General features: G+C 52.5%; 1 protein-coding gene across 1 annotated transcript in view; it reads right to left on the bottom strand.

The window, feature by feature from the left end:
- The window catches only part of FBN3 (fibrillin 3), a 74,337-nt gene extending 64,151 nt beyond the window's left edge, over nt 1–10,186 (bottom strand). The window contains 4 exon segments of the mRNA XM_030966499.1: nt 723–805; nt 8,137–8,440; nt 10,056–10,147; nt 10,149–10,186. Of these exon segments, the coding sequence (XP_030822359.1) occupies nt 723–805; nt 8,137–8,440; nt 10,056–10,147; nt 10,149–10,171 (502 nt within the window). The 5' untranslated portion in view covers nt 10,172–10,186.
- Between the last annotated feature and the right edge of the window lie 8,403 nt (nt 10,187–18,589).

Raw genomic sequence — 18,589 nt, 5'->3', positions numbered from 1 at the left:
GCCCAGCAGGAGTGGGAAATGAAATGAAATCCAATCCAATCCCATCCCATTCCATCCCATCTTTACCCCATAGAAATGCAGGACATCATCCAATTCATGGATTCCTCAGCCCAGACAGGAAGGAAAATTCCCAATCCATATGAGATTTATCTCCATCATCCTCCCAACTCCCAATCCAAATGAGATTTATCTCCATCATCCTCCCAACTCCCAATCCATGTGAGATTTATCTCAGTCATCCTCCCAATTCCCAGTCCAAATGAGATTTATCTCAATCATCCCCCCAACTCCCAATCCAAATGAGATTTATCTCAATCATCCCTCCAACTCCCAATCCAAATGAGATTTATCTCCATCAACCTCCCGTGGGCCCTCAAAGATGCAAATTCCCTCTGGGAAACACCTCTGGTGACACCAGGTTTGCGGTGTCCCCATCAATTAATGGAATTATTCCACGGGAACGAGCAGGAATCATTTCCTCAGGAGCAAAACCTCCTCGGGAGCCTCCTGTCCCCAAAGGCACTGCCAGGGGACCCGGGGACACTCGAGGAGGGGATTAAAGGCTGAATTCAGTAACTGGGACCAGTTGGGACCACCTGGGTTTAACTGGGACTGGCAGAACCGGGAATTCCCAGGAGCTGGGGATCCTTCCCCAGGGTCTGGGAGCAGGGAAATCCGTGGACCAGGTGGATGAGTGGAGGCAGGGACGGAGGGATACTCACGGACAATGCACTGGTTCCCTCCAGGCAGAGTTTTCCAGCCAGGACAGCAATAGGAGTGGAACCTCGAGCCGCAGACGTTTGGGCTGAAAATCAAACACAGTTTGGGGTTTTTCCCTCTGTTTCAGTGGCTTTGGATAAACCCAGGCTCTGCAGGAGAGCAGGGAAGAGCTCCCTGTGGGACATTTCCCTTCATTCCCTCCTGTTTGTAATTTTGGGAGGTTTTGGTCAAAATCAGTGGAGGAGGAGGAGGAATGAGGCACCAATCCCATGGACTGAGAGAGAAGGGAGCTCAATGGGATGGACAAAGCGGAGTATTTTTAATCAGGGGTCAGACACCACCTCTTTCCCAAAGGGATTCATCCCGGGATTTCATGCAGGGAACCTGGGAGATGGAGGCTGAAACTCAAAGATGCCAATTGTTCCTCCCAAAGTGAACCTTGCTGAGCATCTGCTAAAAGTTAGCAGAGTTTCAAAATAAACCATGGGGAGAATCCACTCTGAACGGGATGGGATTGATGATGTCCCAGCAATGACCCAGGGGGAGAAGGGAATGAGATTCCAAAGCAAAACCTCCAGAAGGGCAACGCTGGTTTGTAAGGGGGAAAAAGAAAATACCATCTTCAGCAAATCTGGGATAAAATTCGAGTTATCAGCAGTTTGCTCAGTGCAGGGAAACACGAGTTGGGATCGCTCAGCTCCATCAGAAAGGTCAGGATAAAAGGGATGTCTTAAAATCAGAGAATTACAGAATGGTTTGGGATGGAAGGACCTTAAAAGTCATGGGATTCCAGCCCTGCCAGGGACAGGGACCCCTTCCACTGTCCCAGGCTGCTCCAAGCCCATCCAACCTGGCCTTGGACACTGCCAGGGATGAGGACACAATTTTTTAAAAAATTAAAATAAATTTAAAATTAAATTCAAAATTAAATTTTAAATTCCAGAGGTTTTTTTCCCCCCTCCTCTCAGCTCTGCCTCTTTGGGGTTTTTTTCCCAGAGCTGGCAAAGCCCTGGAGCGTTTTTCCACGGCTGGATCGTCCCTTCTCACCTTCTGTGCCTCTAAAGGGGCTCATTAGCTAATGAGAATTATGCAAATGACCCTAAGAAGGAAGGACAGAGGGAAAACAAACTCGGCATCGCCTTTGTGCTCCTTAAACAAACGCCGGGATTAGCGATAAACAGGGAGGGAGCAGCGGGAATGTCAGCGGGGGCACCAAGCAGGGCTGGGAAACAAGGGGGGAAAGAGGAAAAAAAAGAGGGGAAACAGGGGGGGAAAAAGAGGAAAATATATGAATAAAAGACGAAAAAGAGAGGGGAAAGGAGGAAAAGGAGAGGAAAAAAGAAAAAGAGGGGAAAAAAAAAGAAAAAAGAGGAAAAGGAGAGGGAAAAATAGGAAAAAGGGGAGGAAAAAAAAGGAAAAACCCACTGGAACAGAGCCCTGGGCTGGGAAATGCTGGGTGGGAGCCCCATCAGCCAATTCCCAACTTGTTCACCTTTTTTAAAAAATGGCCAGTGACTCCAGGTTTTCCCAACCTTCCAGAGGCACCTTTTGCTTCACCAGTGAAAATATACCTAATTCCAGCTTAATGTGGATTTTCAGTGCCAAAAGAAGGGGTGTCTGCTGTCCATGGAAAAGCTTCTTTAAGGAAGAGATGGGGAAAGTTTCCTCTGGGATTATTTCTGACCCACTCCTTGCAGCCTTTCTCTCATTGTGAAACTCAAAGAGAACGAATGTGGATGACTTCAGCCTGTGGTTTTTCCAGGGACAATGAGTGATCCCACCTCTCCACCCGAGCTGGACATTTTTCCTCCAATTCAGGATTTGCTCTGGTTTTGCTCCGTGCCCGGATTTTTGCTGCGCCCCTGGGATCAGCTCTGACAATGGCTGGGGACGGCTCTGGAGCCCCCCTGGCCTTGCTGGGATCACAGGGGACAATCCCTGCTGCCAAACGTCAGGGTGGGTTTGGGAAAGCCCCTCCCTTCCCACCCCGAGGGATTTGGGATTGTGTCAGAGCAGACCCCAAACAAAGCTTTGGGGTCCTGGGTGGGTTTGTGTCGCCCTCCTGCACTGACCAGGAAATGCTGACGGGGTTTGTCTCAGAGAATCCCCACTTTGAGGAGTCCTCCGCTCACTGCCCCAGGCCTGGTTGTGTTTGAGGAGGAATTTGCAACGGCAAAATTCCAGAATTCCCCTGGGAAAGTCAGACCTGCCCCCGTCCAATGTGGGGACAATGACAAGGTGCTGCAAAGGGGCTTCTGAATTCCTCCCAGCTGGAACCCATCCCTGGCTCTCCAAAGCAGCTCCTGAGGACTTTAGGAATGGGTTCAAGTCCCCAGCAATTCCAATTATTTTTGGTTCTAAGAGCTGGTGTTCAAAGGTGAGAGGTGCTGAACGTCTGTACCACAAGGAAAAGCCGCAAAGCTCAGAACTTCCAGCAGAAATTTGGATGTGTGACACCGCCAGCACAGAAATGTTCCAAACTCAGCACGTAGAAACACGGGATCATAAAATCCCAGACTGGTTTGGGCTGGGAGGACCTTAAACCCCATCCAAATCCAGGGCAGGGACACCTCCCACTGTCCCAGGCTGCTCCAACCCAGCCTTGGACCCTTCCAGGGATGGAGCAGCCACAGCTGCCCTGGGAATTCTGCTCCAGGGCCTCACCTCTGGGAGATGGAATGAATATTTTTAATTATTCCTATTCGGTTTCATCAAAGGAATGAAGGAAAACAGAAGGAAAGTCGTGCAAAGGCTGCGCAGGGGTTGGGTTGCAGCTGCTCTGGGTTCAAGCCCAATAATCCTGATCGTTTTCTATTTTATGCTTTTTCAGCAAAGGGGGGATCTATTAAAAATCTTGTTGAACACGTTTGCTTTGTCCATAAGAGCATTTTCCCCCTTTATTGGGTTCTTCCCACATCTCCTCTGAGTGATGGGAGGAAAATCTCCCCTCTTGGTGCACGTTTAATTCAACCCCTACAGACCAGCAAGGAACCTTTTCCTTTGAAAAAAGACTAAAAATCCAACAGATTTCCAGGAACTACTTCACACTTTCATTTGGAACGCAGCACTACCAACCCTTCCATTTTTTAATTTTTTTTTTCCTCCCTCTTTAAATTCTGAAATAAATCAAAACTTCAAATACAGCCCTTAAAACTTCCAGACAAAACCCATACAACCTCTGGCTCCCCCGCCAGATATTCCTTCGCCATTCCAATATTCTCCCCCACGATCCCTGCCAAAAACAAGAGAGCCCAGCCACGGCCAGGAGGCCAAGATCAACCATTTCACAACATAAATCAGGGCCCAGAGGAAAGCTGAGGAACAAAAGTCTCGAGTCAGAGGTTTCCAAGTGCTGCCTTCACGTTGTTCCTGGTGCTGTTCGTAGTATCCCAGCCCTGGCACGGCGAGCGAGGCTGGGACGTGGAGCTGGAAGCAGGAATGTGCTCCAGAGCTGCCTGGATCACAGGGGCAGAACTCCAGCTGCACCTTTCCTGAGGGGAATCTGGGGCTCTTTTTGCTAATTTGGGTTTTTGAAGGGTTTCAATCGTCGCTCTTTCGCCCTCCCAGCTCCCCTCAGTGAGGGGTTCTGGCTGCCTGAAACCCAGGATTGAGGCAAAAACTGGGAAATTTCAGCTTCTTAGGAGCACCTTGGCTCAGAGAATCATGGAATTGTTGAGGCTGGAAAGGACTTTGAGGTGCTCAGCCAGTGCCACCACCACGGCCACCAGCACGTCCCCAAGTGCCACCCCCACGTGGCTTTGAAACCTTTTTCATTCCTAAAATTCTGGTGGAACCGCAGGGTCAGGGATGGACTCAGGTGCAAATCCTGCTGGAAACCCCATGCGCCCCTCTCTGAGGACACTCAGAGGTGCTGGAGCTCCATCCTTGGCCTTTAGCATCACCCCAGACTCAGCTCCAGGCCCTTTGTGTCCCCTGGCCCCAAATCCCAGCCCCTGGATTTCCCTCTCCTTTGCATCCAAGCTCAGGGAGGTTCTGGAGAACCCCTGAGCTCCTGTTCTGCATTTCCAGCACTTCCCTGTCCATCTCTCAGTGGAAAATCCAAGCTCAAGAAGCTTTTGGAGAACCCCCCTGCATCCTTGAGCTCCTGTTCTGCATTTCCAACATTTCCCTGTCCATTCCCCAATGGAAAATCCAAGGTCAGGGAGCTTTTGGAGAACCCCTGAGCTCCTGTTCTGCAGCTCCTGTCCATCTCTCAGTGGAAAATCCAAGCTCAAGGAGCTTTTGGAGAACCCCTGAGCTCCTGTCCTGCATTTCCAGCACTTCCCTGTCCATCCCCCAGTGGAAAATGAGGAGCTGTCAGAAATGAGCTGGAAGCTGCTCCCGTTCTGCTCTCCCCACAATTAATTTGGCCCCTCTGAGTGCCACAAACTCCTCTCCCAACGTCCTCTCCCCATCCATCTTCTCACTTGCAGGGGCCAGCTGGTAATTAATGGGCTTGACCTAACGAGCTGTGGTTAAAGCCAGGCCTTCATCCCTCCTTGGACAGTGGGAATGGCAGTGCCAGCCCAGCCCTGCTCCCCCTCTGTTCCACACAAACTCCTGGAAACTGCCCAAGAGTTCATTAAAGCAATAATAAAGCAATAATCCCGTCCCAGGCCTGCCTCAGAACGGGATTTGTCAGGGCTGGGCCCTTCAGGAGAGGCTCATTTGAAATTGTCTCTCCTTTAATGGGTTTAAGGCCGGATTAAAGCCGGGCCTGGGCTGGGATTTATTGCTCCCCATGCCTTTATTAATTGTTATTTGGGAAAGCAGGGCTGGATAAGAGGCTTGTTTATTTTGCATTCAATCCCCGCTTTGCATTTATTTCATGCTTTTCCCTTTATTGAAGGAGGCTGGGATGGGAATGAGCTCTAAATAAACACAATTCCAGCAGAAACAGACCCACTCTTTGGCCTGAACCGCTGGAGCCTCTTCCCAAAGCCTCTCAAAGTGCCCTGGAGCAGGGACAGCAGCAGGGACAGCTCATGTTGGGCACCTGCAGCCACTGGGAGCAGCTCCTCCCTCCCATCCCATGGTTTTGATGGATTCTGGATGATCTTTGAGGTCCTTCCAAGCCAAACCACTCTGGGATTCTACAGAACCCACAGGAAGTGGTTTGTGCCACTTGTGGGTGATATTTAAGAGAAACCGAACCAATGTTTGGGTATTTTTATCTCCCAGAGTTTAAAAAACTCCCTAAAAATCACCTGAGTCCCATTTTTCTCTCTGAACTTCTGGTGGGGTTTTGTTTTCTTGTCCAGTCTGGGAAACAACAGAATTTGGAGATGGAGGGAGAAAAGGAGGCACAGACAAAGATAAATCCCAGGAGAATCAGGGCTGGCAAACGCCTCAGAGATCATCCCAACCATTAACCCAGCAGGGAAGGGGAAAATTCCCAAAGGGAAGGGGAAAATCCAAATCTTGTCAGGGTTGGTGACTGTCCCTGGAGTCCTTGGACGTGTCTGTCCCTCACCAGGCTTTTGGGGAAGGAAAACATGGATAAAATGCTCCAGGAATGGCAGGAAAACATTGTAAAAGACTTTGGGAGCTGGAAGAAGAGGTGTGGGAAGGGAAAACTCCGATTAACTCGCATTGGGGAATGAAATTCTTTCCGGGGACAAACAAAGCAGAGCTGCAGCCAGCCCAGGAGCCCTGGGAGAACAGCCAGGACCCTGCCCTGCTCCACCCTCAAATCCAACAGCAAATCCTCAGCCTTTGTCCATTTTCCTCCACCCAGACCCAACATCCACATTTTTGGACCCTCTCTCAGCAGCCTCAGTGCCCAGGGTGGTGCCCAGGGAATCTCCAGCCCACCCAAGCTCAGCTGAGCTCAGCTGGGCTTTACTCCCAGCTCTGGAATTCCAAATTCCTCCCTGCAAGCCCCGAGCCCAGGCTGGAGCTGGTTTTTTATCTCCCTGAAAGGGAAAGCTGGGGGCTGGGAAGGCAAAGCCACAGCAAATATTTGCAATGGTGTCCTGAGCTGCTAAATGGACACCAGGGATAAATGGGATTAAATGTCCACTGGGTGGCTTTGGGGAAGAGATAATTCCACAAAATGCAGTTGTCAAGGTCACCCACGTGCCCAGAGCGTGGAACAACCCCAGATTTAAACAGCTGAGCCAACCTTTGTTGACATTTCCCCCTTGGTTCGTTCCTTTGGCCACTCTGAGAGAAGCAAACCCGGAATTGGGACTGATCTGCTTTTCCCAAAGGGAAATCCCACAGCAGCAAAGGATCCTGAGGCCTCAAAGCAGCAAAAACCAGGCCAGGGAAGATCCCAGAATGATTAAATTTGGAAACAGCTTCTGAGATCATCAAGTCCAACCTCCCAGCATTGATCCATAACTTCCCAGAATTGGAACTGAACTTCCCAGAATTGTTTCAAGGATTCCCTTCCATGAAGGCTGGAATTCCACGAGGAGATTCCTCCATCCCCTGGAATTCCAGGAGGAGATGACTCCATCCCCTGGAGTTCCAGCAGGAGATGCCTCCATCCCCAAAGGTTCAAATTCCATGAGGAGATGCGTCCATCTGGACAGGCTGGAATTCCATGAGGAGATGCCTCCATCCCCAAAGGTTGGAATTCCAGGAGGAGATGCCCGGGCTCCCTCCTCAGGTGGGAAATGGCCCCAGATTTGGGAGGGAGCAGGAGCTGCCCCAAGGGGAAAAACCCTGCCAGCACCTGGAGCACAGCCAGAGGGACCCCAGGGGCAAATCCCGATGTGACAACATCCCCAGGGACGTGGCACAGCCACCACTGCCAGGCGTGGCATGGGCTGGCTTGGAAGGGACCCTAAAGCCCCCCCAGAGCCACCCCTGCCATGGCAGGGGCACCTCCCACTGTGCCAGGTGCTCCCAGCCCCGCCTGGCCTGGGGCACTGCCAGGGTGGGATGTCCCCAGCTTGTCGGGAATCCTGTGCCCACCCTCCCAGGGAAGACAAACCCACCCACCAGGCGGGTGTGGGGGCTCTGCAGTCCCTGCAGGTGAGCCCCGAGTGCCGTGACCCCAAAGGGAGCTCAGTGACCCCAAAGGGAGCTCAGTAACCCCAAGGGGAGCTCAGTGACCCCAAAGGGAGCTCAGTAACCCCAAAAGGAGCTCAGTAACCCCAAGGGGAGCTCAGTGACCCCAAAAGGAGCTCAGTAACCCCAAAAGGAGCTCAGTGACCCCAAAAGGAGCTCAGTAACCCCAAAGGGAGCTCAGTGACCCCAAAGGGAGCTCAGTAACCCCAAAGGGAGCTCAGTGACCCCAAAGGGAGCTCAGTAACCCCAAAAGGAGCTCAGTGCCCACACTGCTCCCACGGGATCCTCCCAGATCCAGCTCCTCCTTCCCGAGCTCAGGGAACGGCAACCCTGCCAGCCCAGCTCTGCCAATCACCCAAAATCTGGATTTCCAAAGAGCCAAGAACTCCAACTCACCCTCGCAGCGAGTCCTGGCCCCTTCTCCTCACCCTGCTCGGGGGTCTGTCCTCGTAGGCTGTGAATCTGTCTGTCTGCAAGTCCCCCTCGTACTGTGCCACGGCCAGCACAGCCGAGCAGCCCAGCAGGAGCCTGGCCAGCCACCAATCCCCCATGCTGGCCCCACGTCCAGCAGTCCCCCGAGAGCTCTGTCCAGCTGCAGCCTCCCTGCTGCCCTCGCAGGATGACGAGGAGGAGGAGGAGGAGGAGGATGGATTTTGGCAGCAGCCCCCGCGTGCCAAGGACCCGTCCTGGAGTTCGCTTGCTGGAAGGAAAAGAGGGGGAAAGAGACTTTTGAAGGAGTTTCTCGTTTTCGAGGTCAGGCAGGCCCACCCGGTGTCCCCACTGCCAACCCCCAGCCCTGCTTTCCCAAATCTTTCTTTCCCAAGAGCTGCGAGCCAGGAGATGCCCAAGGGCTGTGGTTCTGCCCCACGCTGATTTTCCTGATGGAGAAACAAAGAGCAGCCAAAGTCCTCCAAGGCAAGAGGAGAAGGTCAAGAAAGAGCAGCTCCTGCTCATGGGCCATCATCCCCCAGCTGTGCTGCGCGCCGTGGTGCTCCAGGAGATCCCATCCCTGGCTGAGGGGACAGCTGTCCTGGCATGGGGACCCCCCCGGGGGTGGCCCCTGGGATGGGGTGGGTGATTTCGGGGGGCTGAGGAGAAGGCAGGGGTGGCAAGGCTGGGATCAGGGGGCAGCAGATGAGGAATGCCAAGGGAAAGGCTCTGAAGGGGATCCCAGCCCATCCCCAGGGCCCCCACTCCCAAATCGCCCAGCTGTGCCCGTGGGGAGCCCGTCCTTCCTCCTCCTCCCGGCTCGGGGGGCAGCTCTCACCTCAGCACCCCCAAAATTCGGTGCTGCAGGAATGAGGAGTCCTCCTGGAACAATGTGAGCTGCGAGAGGCCCCGGGTGGGGAAGGAGAGGCCCCCGAGCCACCCCTGACTGTCCCCCCTGCTCTCCCACTGCAGCTTTCCCGGCCAGCCCAGCCTCGAGAATCAGCCCAGACAGGACAGAAAATGTGTCTGAACCAAAAAAAAACCAAAAAAAAAAAAACAAAAAAACCCAACAAAAAACCCCACCAGAAAAAAAAAAATCAAACCCTAAAAATGATGAAAAAAATAATTAAAAATAATTCAAAGTCCAATTTCCCTCGCTGCTCCCAGCGTCCCAGCTGGGAATGTCTCAGCTCTTGAGGGCAGGAATTTTTCAGGCTCTAAGGTTTCAAACGCAGCGAGTGAGGAGGGTGGGAAGGGGAAAGGAGACAAAGAAATGCCCTCCCTGCAGCCCCCCGAGCCTGGCTCTCCGCTTATCTCCAGCCACACAAAAGGCAGAGTGTTCCTTCCCTGCCCCGCAGCTCCCCAAGAAAGGGGCACATGGAGGAAAAAGTGGCAAAAAGTTTTTTTTTAAAAAAAAAAAAAAAAAAAAGAAAAAAGGCACGAAAAGTTTCGCACTCCAGCGATTTAAAGCGAAGGAATTCCAGCTGCATCCATTTCCCCGCGGGGGGATGAGGAGCCTGACAAATGATCGATACACGGGACATTCCCGGAGAGCTCACACAGGCATGGAAAAGTCATTTACAGCCGCCAGAGAGTCGCAGCTTCAATGGAATAAAAGCCTCCAAAAGTTCTTTGCAGCGCTGAGAAATTCCAGCAAACCCCACTTGTGAGAAAGACACTGAGAAAGCAATGAGAGAATCGAGCCCTAAAAAATCAGATTTTAAACCGGTTGGGAAGGAAGCAGGAAAACATTTCCAAGGCAAGGCTGTGAGTGTGAAATGAAATCAATTAAAAAAAAAAATAAATGTGTGAGACACAATCAGAGAGAAGGGAAGCGACAAAGAGAAAAGAAATCAGCTGTGCAGCTCCGGAAAGGGGTGAAATACCTTTGGGTCCTGGGGCTGGTGATGTGCCCAGAGCTCCTTTGTTCAGCGGAGGTCTGGGCAGGACAGAAGGAGTGCAGGGCTCACTCCTGGGCAGAGCAGAAAAGGTACAGCCTCATCCAGGCCAGGGGGAGGGCCCGGGCGGTGGGAGTAGCTCAGCCCAGCATCCTCCAGCCAAAATCCTCCCAGGAGGGGCTGGGGGAGAGCTCGGCTCCAGTGGCACCAGGGCTCTGCCCCCGGGGAAAGCTCTGAGCCCCAATTTCAGCTCCTGACAGCGGCTTCACTTCAAAGACGCCGGGGGTTAATTAGGGTCCAGTCGTAATTTCGGGGGAAGCGGTGGTGTGGTGCAGCAGGGGAAAGTGTGGAGTGAAAAGCGCTTTTCTGGTTTTCCTGGTTTGAGTGTGAAACAATGAAGTGTAACTTGCCCGAAACATGGATTTTTTTGAAGGAATAGGTGACCCAGCCCAGGATCTTCACGCCCAAAAGTTACCGTGGCTCCAGAGGAGAAAAACTTTGGAGGTTAAGAAGCATTTTCTCTAAAGAAATCATTTTAAAAAGAAAAGCATGATGCAGATGTTCAGTCTTCCTTCTGAGGAAGAACTTTGTCAGTTGGGAGTTCAACTCCACTCTTTGGCTCCGTGAAAAAAACAAAACAATAAAACCAAAAAAACCCCCAATTTTCCTCTGCCTCTTGCTGTAGGCCTCACGACCGATGGCTTTTCTTCAAATAGAATGAAATGCACATAAATCCTCCCTCTGCTCCGTGCCACTGCACACCCACGGCTTCTTCCAGGGGCGCAAGCCCAGGATCCTCCCGGGAAAGCCCAAATCCGGCTGATTTCCAGCTCCAAGGCGCTCAGAGGAGCTCCTGCACCAAGCAGGATCCACAGGGAGAGCCAAGGATTGCCCAGGGTGACCCCACATTGCTGCAGCCCCGTCCCCTCCCCGGCCAGCACGGGAGGCTCCAGCTGCAGCCATCGGCTCCGTTCGCCAATTCCAGCAGAGCTGAGCCCTCCTGCTCTGCTCCCTTTGAAACCCTGGCCTCTCCTTTGTCCCCAGCCCTGCTCCCAGTCAGCCCCTGCCGGCTCCGGAGGGGTCAGGAGAGGCTCAGCCTAATAAACAGCAGCCTAATTAACAGCGGCCTTGCGGGATGCCTTGGAAAGGCAGAGCTGGGGATGGAGCTGGGCAGGGAAAGCAGCTCTGCCAGGAGGCAATTCCCACTGCAATCCCCATTCCCACTGCAATCCCCATTCCCACTGCAATTCCCATTCCCACTGCAATCCCCATTCCCACTGCAATTCCCATTCCCACTGCAATTCCTATTCTTATTCCCATTCCCACCTCATTCCCATCCTATCCCATTCCCATTCCCACTCCAATTCCTATTCCTATTCCCATTCCCATCCATCCCATTCCCATTCCCACTCCACTTCCTATTCCCACTCCACTTCCTATTCCCACTCCAATTCCTATTCCTATTCCCATTCCAATCCATCCCATTTCCATTCCCACTCCAGTTCCCATTCCCACTCCACTTCCTATTCCCACTCCAATTCTTATTCTTATTCCCATTCCCATTCCCATTCCTACCCCATTCACACTCCTACCCCATTTGTATTCCCATTCCCATCCCCATTTCCCCATCCCCATTCCCATTCCCATTCCCATTCCCATTCCCATTCCCATTCCCATTCCCATTCCCATTTCCCATTCCCATTCCCATTCCCATTCCCCAGTCCTGCCCCACTCCTGTTTAAACCCACCTGGGCTTTACCTGCCTGGGAAGGGCAGGACTGGGACATCCCATGGGGAAAAAGAGCCAGGAAAGACCCAAAAATGACATTTTCCTCCCCCTGGAGGAGAGAGGCCCTAAACCCAGCTTAGGCTCAGCTCAAGGAGCTGTCACAAACTGCCCAGGAAGGGATTCACTCCTTAATGAGTGAAGCACAGTGGAAGAATGCTTGTAATTAATTATTTTTGTTATTAATTACGTGCTTGGAGCAGAACCTGCAGAGTAATTTGAGTTTTCTGCTGCCCTGAGCAGAGCGAGAAATGAAGAGAAAGGAGGAGTCGTTTGGGGGTGATTAGATGAATGTTTTAGTTTGACCTGAACATAGAATTTTATTTTAGATAACACAAATTCGGTTTCAAAGGGCTTTTTAATTAATTTTCAATTATTGTATTTATTCAAGCCTCTACAATGTTGTTCAGAACAGGAAAAAGCACAGCCTATAACTTTACCATTAATGAAATCAAATATTTGCAGATGATTCATTATCTGTCCAAACCATTTAACAAACCCAGAATGCATTTATGAGTTTTCCCAGTTTGGATTCAGGAATTTTTGCCATGTCTTCTGTGCAAGCAGGTGGAACTTTGAGCAGTAAATAACGCAAGTGAGGGCAGAGGAAAACATCCAATCTCCTCATTTTGGGGAGCTCCAGGCAGCACATGGAGGTGGGAAAATCCTGTGGGGAAAATGGGATGAGATCCTCATTCATTACTGTCTTTGGAATCATGGAAATGCCCAGGGGAGGGGGCTTAAAACTGCTTTAAAAATTGTTAAATTCAACATTTTAATGCTCAGCAAGCTCATGGCACTTTCTCTGGGAGGAAAGGATACCAGGAATTGGGATATTGGGAATTGGGATATCAGGAATTGAGAAATCAGGAATTGGGGCATCAGGAACTGGGAAATCAGGAATTGGGATATCAGGAATTGGGATATCAGGAATTGGGATATCAGGAATTGGGAAATCGGGAATTGGGAAATCAGGAATTGGGATATCAGGAATTGGGATATCAGGAACTGGGGATTCAGGAATTGGGGCATCAGGAACTGGGAAATCAGGAATTGGGATGTCAGGAATTGGGAATCAGGAATTGAGAAATCAGGAATTGGGAAATCAGGAACTGGGGATTCCAGAACTGGGAAATCAGGAACTGGGAAATCAAGAATTGGGATATCAGGAATTGGGATATCGGGAATTGGGATATCAGGAACTGGGACATCAGGAACTGGGATTGTCCAGCTGGAGAAGTGAAGTCTGGGTTGCCCCAGTTGTGGATTTTCAGTGCCTGAAGGAGCCACAAGAAACACGGAGAGAGATTTTGGGCAGGGGATGGAGGGCACAGGGAATGGTTTCCATGGACAGGGAGGGGGTTCAGGTGGGATATTGGGAAGGAATTCCTCCCTGTGATGGTGGGAGGCGCTGGGATGGGATTCCCAGAGCAGCTGTGGCTGCCCTGGATCCCTGGGATGCCCAAGGCCAGGCTGGAGCAGCCTGGCACAGGGGAGGTGTCCCTGGCATGTCAGAGGAGAGATGAGATGAGATTTAAGTTCCCTTCCAACCCAAATCATTCCGGGATTCTTTGATCTCCCAAGTCTGACGAGAGCTGGGAATTTGGGTGTCAGCCCTGATTCCTTCACCTCTTCCCTTCATTTCTGCATCAAAGCTGAGCTGGTTCAGCCCCATCAGGGCCTGTCAGGAGCCCCCAGCAAAGCTGCCTGAGAGCCCCTTGAACTTTTCCATTCCTGCCTTTATTAAAAGTGTCACCTAAAAACTGCCTGGGCTAAAATTAGCCCGTGTTGCTTCTGCCAGGGTGACACGACTGCTGTCAGGGCAGCAACAGCTCCGAACCGTGATGTCATCTCAGAAAAAATCAGGGGGGAAAAAAAAGCAAAAAGCAAATCCTGGCTCTTGTCCTTGCAGAGAGCTGGGGTCAGGGAATGTGGGATGGACGCTGCCCACGCTGCTCACTCTGCTCAGAGAGCAGGCAAAGGAGGGATTTATTCATGGGAAGGGGCTAAAAGGGGCTGAGGGGGATGAGGACACGCTGGACCTGCACTGCTCAGGATTTCCAGAACCTCCCCATGGAATTTCAGGAGGAACTGGAGATCAAAAGTAGCAGCGAGCAGCACACGAGGCACCGAGAGGCACTCAGGAACCAGCCCAGACAAAGCTTTCCTCAGGGAAATTGTTCCACAGCATTAACTCCTTCCCTGGCTTCCCAGCCCCACACACAGCCAGCAGGGCTTTGGCCCCAAATCGGGCTGGTTTCTCCTCGTCCCTGACATTAAATCAAGAATCAGCATGATTGATTATTGATTATTATCAATAATCACCTTCCTGCCTCACCTCTGGCTCGGTCCAGTGACCTGTGTTTGCCAAAAACACATTTAAAAGGTCCTGCATGGGCACGAGGGCTCCTGAGAACTTTCCAAGCCGGGGAACTCAGAGGATGAGCCCAGGTGATCCCAAGGATGGGAATTATCCCATCTCCTGGCAGCAGGGAATCCCTGGCACCTCCTGGGATGATCCACACAAACCCGCTCCTGCACCTTGTCCAGATGCCCTTAAAATGTACCAAAAAAAAAATATCCCCAATGCAAAAAACATCCCAAGGGATCCCTGTGGCAGGCACAGCTTCTCTGGGAATCCATCCCAGCACCTCCCAGGGAGGAATTCCTGCCCCTGCATTCCCTGGGCACTCGCTGGGATGAGTCTGTGCCCATCCCAGCACTTTGGGGTTGGACAGGACCAGGTCAGACCTCAGGGAGCTCTGAGTGACCTCGGGGCTGGGGCAAAGGGCCAGCAGAATTCCCTAAATCCCCACAGCCTCCAGCCATTCCCAGGGCTGGAGAAACTCCCGGGTTTTACCCACCCGTGGGAGGAATGAGGGATTCAGGGGCTGGGGCCGAGGTGCCACCGGCCCTGGGTAACATTTCCAGCCCCCGAGCTTGTGACCAGGCTTGCAACATTCCTTTTGTTTTCTAGGAATTCGACTCCACCAAGGAGGGAAACCACAGGGAAATTGTTTCAGTGTGTGCTCTGGATTTGGGAGAGGAGGGATGGGGCCGAGGGATGATGTATCACACGCGGCTCCACAGCCAAGAGCTTTAGAAAAACACCCTTTGCTTTAAACCCGGGCAAAGGGACTTTTTCCCTCTTTGGCTTGGCAGGGGCTGAGCCCAGGCAAGGGGAGATCAAAGCCAGGCCAGGCTGCTGCGAAAAATCAAGCCCTGGACATTTATTAAGATTTTATTCATAAAAAGCCCTGCTCTGAGTGCAGCGGGATTTCGCTGTGGAACTTTTGACACGGGAGCTGCCTGATTTAGAAGGAAAATTGCCTCTTTCTCCTGCCAGGAGTAAGGCGATCCCTCCATTTCCTGTGAAATTCCAAGCAGGGATACAAACACCTTTCTTGTTGCCCTCAGGTGGGCTGGGGGCACATCCAGCCCTCGTTCCTGGGGTCTGCAGTGTCCCCATCACCTCCCCAGGCAGATGTGACTCTCCCCACCACATCTGTCTGCTCCAGCCCCACCTTATTCCCTTTGCCCTCGGCTGAATTCCGAGTTTCCCGTTTCCCGAGGTTTTTTCGCGGCTCTTTTCTCCCCTTTGTGTGATCTGCAGCACAGGAGTTTAGCTTGGCAGCGGGGCCGGAGCAGATGGAGAGCCCTGGCCCCGCTCCCCAGATCCCAGGAGCTCCTGCTCGGTGCCGTGGGCAGCATTTCCAGCCACTCGCTGCCTGGATCTGCCAAGGCAGAGCCTAAAAAAAAAAAAATCACTTTCAGATAGAGGAGCTGGAATTTTCTTTAGGACAAGTGACAGCACAAGCACCCTCCCCCTGTGGAAGGTGAGAATTCCACGCGAGCTGATTTCAATGGAAAACAAGAGGGCAATTTCAGGGAAAGCTGGAATATTGATGTCCCTTCCTACAGCTCGATTTGGAGAAACCCTGGGATGGTGAACCCACACTAGATTCTCCTGAAGGATGGGGCAGAGCTCTGCATTTGCCTTCCAAGCACATCCAAGGCATGAGCAGGCACAGGTTGGAGCCGTTCCTCATGGAAAAGATCCTTCTTTTGCCTCCCAGCACCAAGAGAGGGGGAAAAGCCACATCCATGCCCAGGAATTGGTGCCCAATCCCTGCCCAGAGCATCAGCTGGCACAAGGAGGAGCAAAGGAACGAGTCCACAGGGACTGGAGAGGTCCAGGAGGGGAGCAGAGGGCAAGGATGCACCCCAGGGTTACTCACGAGTCTCTCCCCACCACCCTCAGCTGAGCAGGGCCCTGTGGTGAAGCAAAAATGGGAAAAAAAGGAAAAATCTTGGAGAAAAACCGAAATATCCGCCTTGTTTGGTGTGTGGAGAGCCCTCCCTTTGAAAAGCAGGTGGGTTCACAGCTCAGGAATTTGGGCAGGAAGAGGAAGATGGAAACGGAGACAAGAGGTGCTGGATCCTGCATGGGAAATCTGCTGGGATTTCAGCAGGATGGGAGAACAGCTGTGAGCAAAGGCTGAGGAGCCGCTGACAGGGGGTGATTCAGTGAGAATCTGTGTCCTGTCAGGGCTCCTGAGGCCCGGATCAGCCTGATTCCCCCAGCTTGTCCTCACAGGAGAGGGGCTCCATCCCTGTGACCATCACGGTCACACAGAGGTGAAGGCGTCCCATATAGAGATTGCACTGGATGAGCTTTGAGGTCCCCTGGAACCCAAACCACGCCAGAATTCCTGCTTAAAGGGGCCATTTAATGCAGGGTTGGGCTCAGTGGTCCCTGGGGGTCCCTTCCAGCCTGGAATATTCTGTGATTCCATGGCTCAGCAGCCAGGCTGAGCATCAGGGTGGCTGGATCCTCTGTAACTCTCCCCCAGGGGCGGATTTGCTGCTGCCCCAAGGGTTTGATTTGCTCCTCGTGCAGCATCAGCTGCTAAACGCAAACCCTCTCAGCTCCCTCCCCTGCCTGTCCCGGGATTCTCCCCTGGAAGGGGCAGCACAAGGAGCGTCTGGAGCTCCAGAGCTGCCAGACCACCCAGGCAAGGCTGGAGCTGCCCCAGCCCTGCCTGTGTGCAGCAGCTGAGCTTGGCCATGGCACAGCTGCAGCCCAGGGCCACAAAAACACTGGATTTTGCTCCCCAGCAGCAAATCCAGCCCCATGGCCTCCCTGGGATGTCCCAAATGCTGGAGCAGAGCCCCACTCTGCCACTCAAAGGAAGAGGGGAACAAATTTCACCCAAATGAACCCAAGGACAGCTGTCCTGCCCTGCAAACGTCACCTCGTGGATGATACCCAGGTCCCAAACTCCCTTCCTGCCCCAGATGGGCCAGGGCCTCACTTCTCCTGAGCAGGCCATGGAGGACTGGAGGACTCCTGTTTCCAGAGGTTTTCATCAGTTTTTACCACTTTATTCCAAACCTGAGGGTCTGGATGGGTACTGGTCTGACTGGTCTAGGAAGAATCCAAAACCTTCAGGACATATTTGAAAGGAATTTCTGGAAAACACAGCGAGACCCCAGAATGGATGGGAAGAAATTTGTGTGCAGCAAGACCTGGGATCCACTGGTCACTTCCTGCACCAGGATGGAGGGGTTGGGTTTGATCCTTAAGGTCCCTTCCAACCCAAATCACTCTGGGAGTCTGGGATTCCACAATTCCTGTCATTCCAGGAGATCTGTGCAGCCTCCTCTCAGGAAGCGCACACAGCAGAGCCTTTGTGTCTGAGCTGCTTGGCAAAGACCCTTCCACGTCCCCGGGGGAGTTGCATCATTATTTTGTTGCCTTGCAGGCATTATTAATATTCCAAGGTCTGGGGAAGGAGATTTTCCTTCGGAATCCTCTGGCTCTGCCTGTCAGGGTCGTGTGAGAGTTGGAGTCAGCCCCTCAGTGATGTCCCCTTGGCCAGGACACCCCCAGTGCCCCCAGCCTGTCCTGCAGGGTCCCTTTCCCAGCTCGGGGTGATGAGGGAACAAACCCAGAGCCAGCAGAAAATCTGTTTCCTGCGAATATTTACAGATTGGAGGGAACGGTTCAGCCCTGCCTTCCCTGGAGGCGCAAACCCCTTTTCTCCCGCTCCCCCTGCCAGCCAGGAGCCAGCAGCAGGAGCAGATTTCCCTGGGCGCCAACAGCTCCAGGAGTCATTCCCTGGAAAAGGCCACTCCTGGCTGGCAGCAGCTGCGGAGCAGGAGGTGGATTTGGCCTCTCAGGGCTGTGGGGGCAGCAGGAATTCTGCCAGGAAAGGTGCTGGTGTTTGTTGGCTCTGCTGCCACGAATCCTTATTGCTGGGATGTGTTCAAGGCCTTCACCAGGAGGAGAATCAAAAGGCTGAAGGGACGGAGTGACCGTGAAATCCCACAGGCTGAGAATCCACCTTGGGCTGTTCCTAAACTGTCCTGGAGGGACAGGACACAGGGAACGGCTTCACACGGACAGAGGGCAGCATTAGGTGGGATCTGGGGAGGAATTGCTCCCTGTGAGGGTGGGGAGGCCCTGGAATGGAATTCCAGAGATGTTGTGGCTGCCCCATCCTTGGAAGTGTCCACAGCCAGGCTTGGAACAACGCAGCAAAAAATGTCCAGGTACTGCTGGGAACAATTGCAGGGCCCAAACTGGAGAGGTTTTCCACAGGGATAAGGGCAGGGCTATCAAAGGGAATGAGCTGAGGCCCAGAAGCTGTAAAACAGCTCCAAAAGGGATCAAAGGCCTGGAGAAAGTCCCTGGTCCCAGGGCTGGCAAAGCTGAGGGAGCCACTTTATCATT

The sequence above is a fragment of the Camarhynchus parvulus genome, chromosome 28 (genome assembly GCF_901933205.1).
Source record: "Camarhynchus parvulus chromosome 28, STF_HiC, whole genome shotgun sequence".
NCBI classification, from domain to species: domain Eukaryota; kingdom Metazoa; phylum Chordata; class Aves; order Passeriformes; family Thraupidae; genus Camarhynchus; species Camarhynchus parvulus.
The sequence above is the reverse complement of the archived record's forward strand: the minus strand, read 5'-3'. Positions and strand labels throughout refer to the sequence as shown.